The sequence below is a fragment of the Chinchilla lanigera genome, unplaced genomic scaffold (assembly GCF_000276665.1).
Source record: "Chinchilla lanigera isolate Chin_1 unplaced genomic scaffold, ChiLan1.0 scaffold00006, whole genome shotgun sequence".
Lineage (NCBI taxonomy): Eukaryota > Metazoa > Chordata > Mammalia > Rodentia > Chinchillidae > Chinchilla > Chinchilla lanigera.
This window is the reverse complement of record NW_004955407.1, coordinates 41,690,758-41,703,936: the sequence shown is the minus strand read 5'-3', so window position 1 is coordinate 41,703,936 and position 13,179 is coordinate 41,690,758. Positions and strand designations below refer to the sequence as shown.

At 48.4% G+C, this 13,179-nt stretch overlaps 1 protein-coding gene across 1 annotated transcript in view; it reads left to right on the top strand.

The window, feature by feature from the left end:
- Window positions 1-13,179, top strand: part of Ube2g2 (ubiquitin-conjugating enzyme E2G 2) — a 40,244-nt gene that overhangs the window by 20,078 nt on the left and 6,987 nt on the right. The window contains exons 2-3 of the mRNA XM_005375900.2: window positions 4,074-4,109; window positions 4,206-4,251. Coding sequence (XP_005375957.1) covers window positions 4,074-4,109; window positions 4,206-4,251 — 82 coding nt within the window. The remainder of the gene's footprint in view (window positions 1-4,073; window positions 4,110-4,205; window positions 4,252-13,179) is intronic.

Genomic DNA, 13,179 nt, shown 5'->3' with positions numbered 1-13,179 from the left:
CAGCCAGAAGGCTGGCGCTCCCCACCCGCAGCTCCCTGTGCGCCCGAAGCCCTCCTTCCGGGAAAAGCTGAGGCCGGGAGTGAGTTGTCGGTCCAAAGACCGGCGCTCCCTGCCCGAGGCTCCCTGTGCGCTAGGGGCCCTCTAAGAGCTTTTAATATTCTGTTCTTGTCTTGATTTCTGGAATCTTGACTATTATATGCCTTGCTGTAGATTTTTTTAAAAATCATGGCTAATTGGAGATCTACCTACCTCATTTATTTGTATGTTGAATTCTTTTTTTCCTGCCAGGGAGGTTTTGTGCCACGATGTCTGTCAACAGGTTTTTTATGTCATTTGCGCTATCTCCTGCTTTTTCATGGATTCCAGTCAATTTCATGTTATTCTTCTTCGCATCATCTCACAGCTGGTGGGTTGATTTCTCATGGTTGCTTGTTATTTTTAAGAAATCTTTCTTTTGTGATCACTGACCACAAACCTGTCTTTTATATCTGAGATTTTGTCCTCAATATTGGCTTATTCTGCTGCAGATACTTTCAGTGGAAATTTTAGTCTCCTGGATATCTGCTTGAATCTGTTTGATGGGTTCCATTTCTTTCCTATTTGGGGCATTCATGGTTTCTATGATTTTCCTAAGCTCCTGTATTTTTTTTATCTGTATCTGCTCGGGAATCACTAAGCATGTCTTTCATTGTAGTCATTGTCTCTGTAGTTATCTGAGAAATTATTTTTGATTTGATTTTTTCTGGAGCCTCATTGCTTTGTTGTTACTGCTTCAGAGAGGCCAAGTGGGTGGCTTTGCATTGTCCCATCTCATTACCCCCTGGGTTTGCCTTTGGTGAACTAAATGTCAGGGGTCGCATCTTGTTTAAGTGTCTTCTCATTTTCTATTTTTTAAATTGAATTCCTGGGTTGATGCTTGTAAATTGCCTATGGTGAGTAGCATTATTGCTAGTGTTTAGAACCCTTAGGAAATGATTACTTCTCAGAGGTGTCTTCCAAGTGTAGCTGGCTATTGGGTTTTGAGTCTGTTGCAAGATCCTACCTCTTCAGTTTATTGGGAATGAGAAGTTGCTGCGTGCTTGGTTCTTTGACACTGGCCCAAAATATTTTCTGTGACCCTTAGGCAGTCTCAGTCTTGGCATACTAGGAAGAACAGCTGCATAGAACAATTACATCACATTAGCCAAAGTGGTACGATCAGCAATAACAGTAGCATCAAACATAGACTAAGAAATGACAAACTGAGGTAACCATTATTTACCACCTCTAACCTTATGAACTAGATTTGTGGTTATATAACCAAATCTAAAACAAGCCAGTAAACTGTATGCAGTAAATAAGCCTTCAATATGCCAATTTTACCCTCAGGGGAGAAAATTTAAAAGGGGCTAGGGAAAATAATAGAGAAATAGGCTGAGGGTATAGCTCAGCGGCACAGCACCTGCCTAGCAAGCAAGGGTTGTGAGTTCGATTCCTGGTACAAAAAAAAAAAAAGAGAAATAGAAGAGGAAGAGATTAGAAACAATGGTGGAGGACAAAAAAGATCACACAAAGTTTGGGAAACTGGTACAGAAGATAGGAAAAGAGGGCTGGGGCTGTAGCTCAGTGGCGTAAGCGCTTGCCTGGCAAGCCTGAGGTCATGAGTTCGATTCCCGGTACCAAAAAAAAAAAAAAAAAAAAAAAAAAGATAGGAAAAGAGAGAAGAAGTAAAAGGAAGAACAGAAAAAAAATTACAAACCATGTTCACACTCACAAAAAGATAAAACAGTGAAGAGATCCCCCCCACCAAAAAAAAAAGAGGAAAAAAGGTGTCCACTTTAGGGTGTGTCTTTGCAGTCTCTGGTAGACAGTGTGTGGACACAGAGTCCAGATCCCTGTTGATTTATCCGAGCAAGTCAGCAGTAGATTTATGGTAGGGTGGTGGATAATCTCAGCAAGCTGCATCTTTATTTCCCCTGACGTTCAGCCTGGTTTCTGGCCATGAGGCTGGAACCAGACCTGTTCAGCCTGTAGCAGTCAGCGCACCTTCTGAGGGCTTGAACTCAGCTGGAAGCTGCTAGATGGAGCCAGCAGGACTGAGTTCTAACCTCAGTTGGCCCCTCTCTAAGACGGCTCCCGGCCAATTGCCCTCTCCCACTGGGCAGCTGAATCCATGCCACTTACCAGCCAGTGCAGTCCTCCAGTCCACTGCCCTCTTCCACTGCTGCGTCTCTCTGTGGGGGCCTCTAGGGTTGCCACCAGTCAGTGTGTGTCCGCAGGTTTGAACTGGTTGTCCCACGCAGTGAGTCCCAAACTTGGAGAAGGTGCTGTCCACGACCTCCTCCTTCTTCCTTGAAGTTTTTCTCTTCATTCTCCCCATAGGCTTCGATTCTTGCTTCAGAGCCTTCCTGGGCCCAGGTGACCCACTTCCTTCCTTCCTTCTCTTCCTCACATTGCCACATGCCAGTGTCTAGACACCAAGTCTTGGAGAGGGTCTATCTGTGCTGCTTACCACTCTGCCATCTTCCTGGAAGTCTGTTACTGGTTTATGTGTTGCTTCTACTTTGAGTTATTTTCCACTGTGCTCCTCCTAGTTATTTATTCGGCATACTGTGCCCTGAACAGTGTGGCTATTACCCTAGAGGCTGCCTCGCCCATGCTGCATTTGCTGTGTCTCTCGATTCCATCAGTGGGCCATGCAGAGTTGTCCTGGAGAGCCAGGGTTGTGTAAGTGCCCTGTGAGGTCTGTGCCATGTTTCTCAGAATGTGTTCCCCTCATTAAATGATGAGAGACTGTAGGTGCATTTTTGTGTGCCATGTCAGATGGGAAAAGCTTTATTTTTCCAGTTTACAGGCTAGGATTAGTGTCTGTGAATATGAGGTTGCTTTCTTCTTTTCTATCCTGTATGCCTTACATGGTATTTGTTTGGCAGGGATTTAATAATTTCCTGTTTCTCCAAGCAACCACCTTTTGGTTTTGCTGATCTCTTGTCTTTCCTTTTTTATTGGTGGGGAGTGTGTTCTGTGGCCTGGTTTTCCTCCCCACACTGAAGCCCTATGGCTGTGACTTTTGTCTTTTCCTTCTGTTCTTTGCTTCTCATTATCCACAGCTTTGACTTCATTTTGGACTCTTCTATACCAACAGATGGTGTTAGTCTGCTTTTCATTACTGTAACAAAATGCTTGGGATGGACAGCTTTATAAAGAAATGGGGTTTATTTAGCCAGTGTTGGATGACAGATGGCAGTGGCAGGAGTGTCTGCCCAAGAAGGAGGTCATAGCAAGAAGCCAGAGGGTCAGGCAGGCTTATACCCCAGGCAGCAACTCTTGTGAGAACCGTCATGGGGCTGCACACAAGCTCCCTCTTGCTGCCAGTGACCTATAACCTCCCAGTGAGCTCAGGACCAAGTTTCCAACACTTGGACCTTTAGAGACACTTGCTATGTGAACACATAGCCAGAGTGAAAATGAAGCCAGGCTTTGAAGTGACACCTTTCGGAAGCTTCACAGGGGCAGAGCAGGCCTTACATCTTGAGCATCTTACAGTCTTAAGCTGCCGGGGAGTGCAAAGTGGACCTTTTTACTACATCTCAGTGCTGATGCCCGCTGTGCTTGGGATGTCAGGTCTGTGGGGCTCACTGACTTTGCAGAGTGTATTAAATAAAATGCTTAGTGTGTTTGATAATGCTGAACTTCTGCTGCCTTGGCTCTCGCTCATTTCTCTACTTTGTCACAGTCACATGCCTTTTAAAATGATAGGAAATACTCTTCAGTTGGGGAGTAACAGGTTGTGTTAGACTTGTGAGTTTTAATCAAAGTAACCAGTGGGAGTTTTTTTAAAAGATAGCTTACCCCTCGTTTTTGTTTTCATTTGTAAAGTGGGAATTTTGTGTTGTTGGTATAAGGAACTGTTCATATAGTTTTTATCAATATTGTAACTGGACTGGGCATTTACTTTGGGCAAGTAGAATTGTCTATTTTTAAGGTGTGGACTCTATAATGTATAGTCTTATATGCTTTGTAAAAATGTTTTGTTAGAATGACAATGTAATATCCCTTCTGTTGGGTAATCATCTCACTTCTTTATTTTGTAGAATTAACACTGAACCCTCCAGAAGGAATTGTGGCAGGTAAGAGACTTAGGTAACTTCTTTATGATTTTTTTCTAAGCACCAAAGTTGCCTTTAGAGTTAAAGTGTTGTGGGATTGTTTTTCTTTCCCTGCAGGCCCCATGAACGAAGAGAACTTTTTTGAATGGGAGGCATTGATCATGTAAGTTACTCGTGTGTTATAAGTTTTTAGTGCTTTACTAAAGAACCTGAGAATCACATTTAGCAGCGTGCCTGTGCTCCGAATCTGACTGGGGGGACAGGGCAAGTGGATCTTGTAACTCTCAGCTGCAGAAAAAGCTTAGAAGCAGTAAAAGCTTCAGTAAAAGCTTCAGTGATGAATCATGTTTGTAGTTTCCAGAAACAGTGTGTTCTATTAGGAGAAACAAAATGAGCTCTACACCACAATCAACATGGATAACTTCTATGACTCTAAAGGGTGTGGGAGTTTCTCCCCACCAGTAGGCAAGCCCGCTTCTGCAGTGGACCCCAGCCAGATATCCCCTATTGCAGTTCAGGCTCAGTACTGTCTCAGAAGAGTCTTCCAGTCCCACAACCAGAAGCTCTGTCTCCAAGACGGCCCCCACTTCAGTCCCAGTCACAAGTCCAGTCTGCAGAACTTCTGACTAGCCCAGCTGTAGACTGAGGTTCCTGTCACCCCACTAAGGCTCCCAGAACTCAGAGAAACACTTCCCTGTGTTTGCTGACTTGTAGCAGAGGATACTTAAAGGGTGCACGTAAGGGGCTGGATGGAGGACATGTGGGTGTCGTGTGGACCTCCTCATGAGCCCACCTGCGCTGTGCCCTCCGTAGTGTCCCCAGGGCGTTCAGAGGGCTTTAGGGAGACTTCACTGCGCTTGTGTGGTTGCTCCCGAGGCACAAGGAATGTCTTATGACCTACTGTCAGCCAGGGGTACATCAGAGACTAGTTATGGTCCATTCCAAAACAGAAAGGAAGGGAAGGCTGGAGTTTATGTCTCAGTCAGAGGAAGAGACATTCTTGATTCTAAGACCTGCCTTGGGGTAGGGCTAATAAGCAGGAATCATGGTCAAAACCAAAAAATATATATATCATAATATTTCAGTGGTTACCCCCAAATTATATGGGTGGTTTTGGCTTCCAGAAATCCCTAAAAACCTGAAGTTTTGGCAGTAAAGAAAGGGTCCTTGAAGCCGTGGGTGCATGTGGGCCTGCATGCCCATAGGTGGGCACTGCTCCTCCTTCCTTCCTCCCCTTCAGCTCGACTTCTTATTCCTGCTTGCCGCCACGGGGTTGATGGGCCCTCTGGTTTTCAGTCCTGAGGTGCAGGGGAGCAGTGTGGTGCCTGACCCCATGGTAGGTTTCAGGGTGTTGAACTTGAAGCGGTGTTGCCTGGAAGGACAAATAGGCAGGCAGGTTACAGAGTGTTCTGCAGCCCCCAGCCCACCCTGCACTGTGCTTCTTTCTCCCTCAGATGTGCAGTAAAATGAGGAGGGTAAAATTTAGGAGTTAGAAATTTGTCATCAGTCTCCCGCTTTTCTTGCTTGGGGAGTGAGCTGTTTGCATTAGTTAGAAGGTTTTTGGTTGCATTTTATCAGATGGAGCAGGCGTTGGTGGGTGGGGACAGGAAGAAGCGTCCTAGTGCCTGTGCCTGAGATGTGCTCTGTGCACGCACAGGACATTCTGCCTGTTGCTTGCGTCACAGTTGTTCATCATGATCCACAGGTCAGGTTGAGAAATACATCAATGCTGCATGAAGGTTAGATCATATGTGAAAGGTTTTGATAAACAGGCTACTTCAAAAATCATCAGATACCATGCAAACAACGGATGGTACGCCTGACATTACTTGGGTGGTGGCAGCTGCTTTTTCTGTCTGAACACTCGTGTTTCCTGTGTTTGTGTCTGATGTGGTATGGTTGGCCCCCTTGACCCTGGGGGATATGTTCTAAGCCCACAGTGGGTTCCTCAAACTGTGGATAGCACTGAGCACCATGCTAAGGACTCTTTCTTCCTGGGTACACACGTCTGCCATGAAGCCTAAGTGCTGAGTTTGGCAAAGCGGGAGATTAGCAACAATAACCAGTAAAATAGAACAGATAGGATAGCATTTTCAATAAAAGTTATGTAGAACTTGAATTATTTCCGGAATTTTCTGTTGAATATTTTCAGACCTTGGAGAACTGGAGTGCACATAAGGGCACTGCAGTGCCGAGCTTCTTGTGCAAGGGAGGTGTAGGTTGGCACGAGCCCCCGAGTGCTGTCTTGGAGTGCGTGGCAGGTGTAGCAGAGAGACCGTGTGTGTGAGCTGAGGTGTCACCTCCAGTTTTGTCTCCTGTGTCCTGTGTCAACAGGGACATGTAGCTGCTTAGTGTGCCTGCTGCAGGGTGCAAATGTGCAGGGAGGTCCTGCAAGGCCAGATTGGCATCTGTGGGTGCAGGAGGGCTCAGGAGGTGTCTGCTCTTTGGTGCACCCATTAGATGGATGTAGAAGCTTGTTGAAGGCACAGTTACACCCTCCAGTATGGTTGTTTAAAAGTGTTCATTGTTAAAAATTTGTTAGGGTAACTATTACAAATTTTAAATAAACGGTATAAAGTTAAACCAATATTTTGAAAACTTGTCTTAAGAAAGCAATTAGAACTGTTTTTGGGGAAAGCACTCCTATGTTTGCGTAAGGCTTTGCATTCCTGTGGAATTCCCCTGCTTTAAGATTGGTGAGTTTGTGGGTTTTGGGTCTGCTCCAGACCCTTCACAAACAAGAGGCCATTTACCGATGTACTTAAACATCTATTAGGGAATTAACTGTCCTCCCGTCAGTTCGTCTCACCCTTCTGTTTTGGCAGACAGCTGGCTAGGCTTCTGCTCCTCTGTGATAGGCTCTCCTCTTTCTACTCGGATGGTTTCCAGGGCCGCCTCTTGGCCCTTGTGCCTCTGGACACCAAGCCCTTGTGGCGCCTGGTGCTGCTGGATTTTGCCATGGAACCTGCCTGCCAGGCCTCTCTCTCTTTGGGGCAGTGAAGTGGAGGTCCTGCCTTTTGAGATGCTCAGGCAGAGGACGGAGGGCTCTTGGGTCAGGGCCCATGCACAGGCATCTGTCCTGGGTGAACCCAGATCCCTCCTCAGGGAGGACAGGGCCAAGGGAGCGGGCTGGTGAAAGTGGCAAATTAACGAATGAGACCAGGGCTGTGCAGGAGAGTCACCACAGGCAGTATCTGTGATTAAAAGGGGGAGGTACCTCTGATGGGCTGTGAGCTGCCGCCCTACAGAGTGTGGCTGGGACTGCAGGTTACAGGAGTGGGCCTCCAGAGCTGTGCACTTCCCCAGTCACTTGGCCCCTCTGACCTTCATTTATTTGGGTCCAAAGTGGTCCAGCTGCCAGGCTGGTGGTGCATGCCTGTGATCCCATACTTGGGAGGCTGAGGCAAGAGCATCACCATGAGTCTGAGGCCAGCCTCAGCTACACAGTTAGACGGTCTCAAACAAACAAACAAATAAATAATTAAAAGTGGTCTAACTTTGCTTGGATCCATAGCTTAAGATTGCTCCCAGCCCTAGAGCCCATGACCTTTGAGACGCTGTTGTCGAAGCTGTCATGTTGGGGTGCAGCTGGGAGTGTTTCTGTGGAATAGAAGGAGCCTGTGGAGCAGGTCAGCTGGCGTCATCAGTGGCCAGCAGGGTGGAAGTTCCGTGGAGTCCTGTGTCCTCTTCTGTCCTGCCCCAGGCCTCCAGGAGCTGCTGGCACTGATCATCTCCCTGTCTGCCTGGTGCTGCTATCACCTGTCCAGACCAGCAGGCCTTTGAGGCCGTGGTGGTTACCTGAGAAAGACCTTTCCCTTGCTGAAAGGCTGCTGTCCTTGGTGATTCCACCCCCGGGTTCCTGCCGTTGCATCTGGGCCTGGGGGAAAGTGCTTATCCCAGATCCTCGGAGGCTGTTGCTGTTCCTGCCAGGCTGCCTGGCCAGTGTGTGGTCACAGTGACCATCTCTGGGCCAAAATGTCTTTTTTGCTGAAAACTGTCATAGAGCATCTCATGTCAGTATCCAAAAGGCTCCTCTGTGAGGTAGTTTATCGCAGCAGCCCTGTGGTAGTGAAGTGGAAGTATCGTTGCTCCAGTAGCGAGGGCTGCCCTGCAGTGGGGTGCCAGGGAGCAGCACGGGCGGCTCTGACAAGGTGTCAGGTGACAAGCAGGCCTAGACCGGTGGTTTCAGCTGGGCATGTTCCCCACAGGCACTTGGCCGTGGATGGAGCCTTTTTGGCTGTCACAGCTGGGGTGAGGGGACCTCTGCTACTGGCATTAGGTGGGTGGACAGTGAAACAAGCCATAGGCACAGAGCAGCCCGCACAAGCAAGGAGTGACCATTTAACAGCTCGGGAGTGTGAGCCTGAGAAAGTCTGGTTAGGCATGGTACCTTTTCCCTGCGTGACTGCTTTAACAGGGTTATTAGGACACGTAGCAAGCATGCTACTATGTTTGACCTACAGCAAGTGTACAAACCAGTAGTTTTATTAGGGTTTTGCAGCCTCACTGTGATCCAGTGAGGAAATGTGTTAAGAGCATTTCCAGAAAGATCCCCATGCCTGTTTGAAGCCAGTCTCCGCTCCCACTGTCAGGCACAGGCAGTCACAGGTCTGCTTTCAGACTTAGTGAATACTTGGCTGTAAGGGGAGCCCTGCAATGGCGAGTCTTCTGCTTAGGCCTTCTCTTAGGGGGATGAGGTCTCCGTCCTCCGTGCTGTGGTGTGGCCAGCGGCTCCTTCCCTTTCCACTTGCTGTCTTCTCACTCACTGGGGAGTGGGCGTTTGGGTTGTGCCCACTGTTTGGTTGTTTTGAGTAATGCTGCCATGAACCCTGGTATACAAGTGTTTCTCATTTCTTTTTGTTATATTCAGAGATGTGGAATTGCTGGGGTGTGGAGTAAATTCGTTTAATTTTCTAAGAAGCTACCAAACTGTTTTGCAAAGCCCTTCCCTGTGGGTCACCCCCACCAGCAGAGGAGGGGGGCCTCATTTTACCTGCCCATCCCCACCCTGTGCTTGTTGTCTTGGCAGAGCTGTCCTGGGAAGTGCCGTCACGTTTCCCCAGTGACTGCTTAGTCCTCTTTTCATGGACTTACTAGCCATTCGTATGTCTGCCTTGATGGACCTCAGAACTTTTGCTCATTTTTTATTATTACTGAGTCGTAATAATTTTTAAAATATATTTTGAATGCAAGCCCTTTATTAGATACATAATTTTCAAATATTTTCCAGTCTACAGCTTTCCTTCTCATTTTTTTTAATGGAGTCTTTGGAAAAATCATTAATTTTGCTGATGTACCATTTAGCAGTTTTGTTTTAAAATGGATCATGCTGGCTGGGTGTAATGGTGCATACCTGTAATCCCGGCGCCCAGCACTCAGAAGGCTGAGGCAGGAGGATCGTTGTAAGTTCCAGACCAGCCTGGGCTACAAAGTGAGCTCAAGGCCAGCTTGAACTGCATAGCAAGACCCTGGCTCAAAAAGACAAAAATCAATCAATCAATCAATCAATCAGTCAATCAATCAAAAATGGATCATGCTTTTGGTATCACATATAACCCATGGTTACAGAGATTTTCTTTTGGATGTGTGATGGTTTGTCCCTCTTTCCATTGAGGGCTTTGATTCGCTCTGAGTTAGTTTGTGTATGGACCAGGCGGGCATCTCTTCTGTACCTTTTTCCTTGTGAGCAGCCAGTTTTGTGCATCCTTTGCTAAAGACAGCCCCTTCCCTGCTGAATAACCCAGGTACCTTTGCCAAAAATAAGTGGGCTATCAATGCAAGGGTTTCTTTTTTTTTTTTTTTTAATACTGGGAATCGAACTCAGGACCTTGTGCTTGGCAGGCAGGTGCTGTGCCGCTGAGCTGTATCCCAGCTAGGGTTTCTTTCTGGACTCTATTCCACTGACCTGTGCCCATCCTTCTGCTCATACCGTGCTGCTCCGGTTACTGTAGTGGTAGAGGGAGTTTTGGGAAATGTTAGGTCCTGCAGCTTGTTTTTTTTTGTTCGGAATTGTTGAGGCTGTCCTGGGTGTGGTGTCGGCTTTGGCAGATGCCTGCTGGGATCTCGGGGAGGGTTTGTTTGATCTTTGGACCAGCGTGAGGGAATGGTGCCACCTTAACCTCACCGAGTGCACCAATTTGTGAACATGGTCTCTCCCATTATTTAGGTGTTTTCAAATCTCGTCAGTAGCACCATGTAACTTTATTTATTTATTTATTTCTGCTTCTGTTTTTTTTTTTTTTTTGGAGACAGGGTGTAGCTGGGTAATTTAGGCCAGCCTTGAATGAACTCACTGGGTAGCCCAGGCTGGCCTTGAATTTGTGATGAGCCTCCTGCCTCAGCCTCGTGAGTGTTGGGATTATAGGTGTGCGTCACCACGCCTGGCTCACCATGATGTAGTTTAAAACAGTTTCATCAGCAAGGACGAGTATGTTTGTACACATGTGCAGGAGTGCCTGGAAGCACGCTCCTCGGGGAGGTGGCACAGACAGGTGGGTGAGGGAGGTGCTCTTTATTTTATATACTTTTACAATAGGCTTTTATTTATTTTGAGACTTGAAGTATATTTGGCTGGGTCAGGGAGGTCAGCGTGTGTGTTGGAAGAGTGACTCTTGGGATTCACTGTGAGCTCCTAGAGCTGTGTGTGCTTTAAATACAGTGAAGCGCAGTTCAAACAGAAAGTTCTTCAGGGATGTCTGTTGCAAGAATAGGGTGCAGCTGTTACTCTTCGGGGCAGATTTAATAGTGAAAATGATGATGATGGAGTGGAACTTGTTAGTTGCCACTGCTGTCTCCCGAGATGAGGGCTCCCTCCTGTCCCCCCTGCTCTCAGCACTGTGTCCCACATGAATCATCTGGGGGCCCACAGGGGTTCCCCGTCCCTCTGAGTGCCGCCCCACCACAGTGCGGGAGGGGCTTTCCGCAGTCACGGTGTCCCTGGCCTGGAGCGAGTCACACCACGCAAGCGGAGCTTCCCCGGCCAGTTCTCATTACCACTCGCTGCCTGGCTGTGGGACCCTGGCCCTGGCTCCGGGAGCCTCTGCTGGGTGAGCAGGTGGGGCTGGCCTGGGGCTGTGTGCAGTCTCTGTGGCACAGGACCTGCCTGTGTGGCACACAGGCTACAGGCTGCGCCCAGACAGGTCCTGCAGCTCTGCGATGTGGAAGCAACCTGCTTGCTTTTGTGCAATTTGCGGGGTTCTGCTGGGGCACAGGTGTCCTCGGGTGCAGGTCAGGTTTTGAGCACTGCTGGGTGCATCTGCTGTCTCCACTGCTTCGTACTTGCTGCGCCATGCCTGCCCTGCGGCCACGTGCACGCTGATGGGCAATGTGCATTGCAGCCGTCACCTGGCCGTCTTGACTCCTGCCCTGGTGTGCAGGCCTCCCGCAGCACTTCGCCCTGAGTGTGGCTGCAAGACAGGTGAGCCTGCTTCGCGCTCGCTGGTGTGCTTTGAACCTGTCGAGATGGCAGAGCAGGCGGCTCAGGGACAGGATGGACAGGATTGCCAGTCACTGTCAGGTGCGGCCCTCTTTTACGTCAGCCACAGTTGGAGTGAGCAAGTTCAGATGGGGTTTATGCACAGGGTATGTCTGGTCAGGGTGCCTCGCCATAGTGCTTGCCTTGCTTCTTGTCAGAGTTGAACAGGCCAGGCCGCTGTTGGGTGAGTAAGGCGGAAAGTCGTTTGTGGCCTTTGGGGATTCATAGCTGTTTTGGATAGATCTGTTTTGTTTCCTTTCTTGCTTTTCTTTCCTCTGAGGCTCTTGAGCTAGGGGCCACCTTCTGTGAAAGGTGAGGTGGTCTAGAAGTATGGCAGCAGCTTGTCCAAGGCCGCACTCACTCACCCCCGTGCGGATGGGGCTTCTCTGGCAGGGGCCCGGTCAGCAGGCATGGTCAGGCACACCACTGCGCCCCGCCACCTGACGCTTGTCCCGGGGCTGGGTCTGCAGGTAGCTTTGTTATTGGAGATGTGGGCACACTTCAGGAAGTGTTCGGTCATGCTTGTGAGGCTACACCTGCTGGGTGTCTTTGCTTTTAAAGAAAGCCCCATTATGAGAAACAAAGGACTGTTATCACAGTGTTGAGCAAATACCTTTGTGGCTCATTCTGAAGATGCTACCCCGCATTTTTTCTGATTCTAGACTCAGAGGTGCCAGCAGTCTTGACGCCTGGAACCTTTCCTCACATGGGAAAGGTGTGACTTCTGAAGACAGGCTTTGTCTGCCCAGCCTCTCTTTCCACAGTTTGAATTGTGTTCAAGACAACACATAGGTCTTGAGTTAATGAGACCTTGGGTTTCCCAGCTTTGCCCAACAGTGAAATGGCAGCAGGAGACGGCGCAGAGTGATGAGGGACACTTGTCCCTTGCTGTAGGTCTGGTGCAGAACGCACTGCTCAGCGTGGCTGTGTGTGGCGGCCTGGAGTCGAGCAGTGTGAGCACAGCTGAGGTCTCTGTGCTGTCACACCTGGAGGCCCTGCCATGCTGCTGTGCCCTCAGGAAGGGCCTTTGCCACCTGTCCCGCTTCCTCACCTAGCATCCCTGCCCTGTCTTCCACAGGCTCTGGCGCTGTCATGTTCCCTCCAAACCCAGGTGCTATTCACTGTTGTTTCCCCAAAAAGTAGCGGGGCACAGTTTTCAGAGTTGAGATTTGTCTCCCAGAGTGAAAAGAACTGGCTCTGTCACACCACACCGTTTTCCTGAAGCCCTAGTGTTGCTGCCAAAGGAAAGTTAGGGCTTTCTGTTGTCTTCTTCCTTTCACTGTGGGAATAAATATTTTGCTAATTTATGTTAATTTCATGGAACCAAAATAATTGCATCAAGATTTTAAACGTTTGTGGTCCTAAAAAAAATCTGTGGTTTAAAGTACAGATAATTTCAGAACCAGTGTTTCTGAAACACTGGGCCATTTCTTGGGTTCACCTGAGTGGCAGCAGGGCTGGTGGATCCCAGGGGCATCCTGGTCTGGGACCCGTGGGGGTTCTACAAGGAAGCAGAGCTTTTGGGGAAACGGCCCAGTCGCCCATGTGGTTTCTTTCTTTCTCCTTTGTCCCTGGACTGTGTGTTCCCATGGTGATTGATTGATTTCTTTTCTTTTT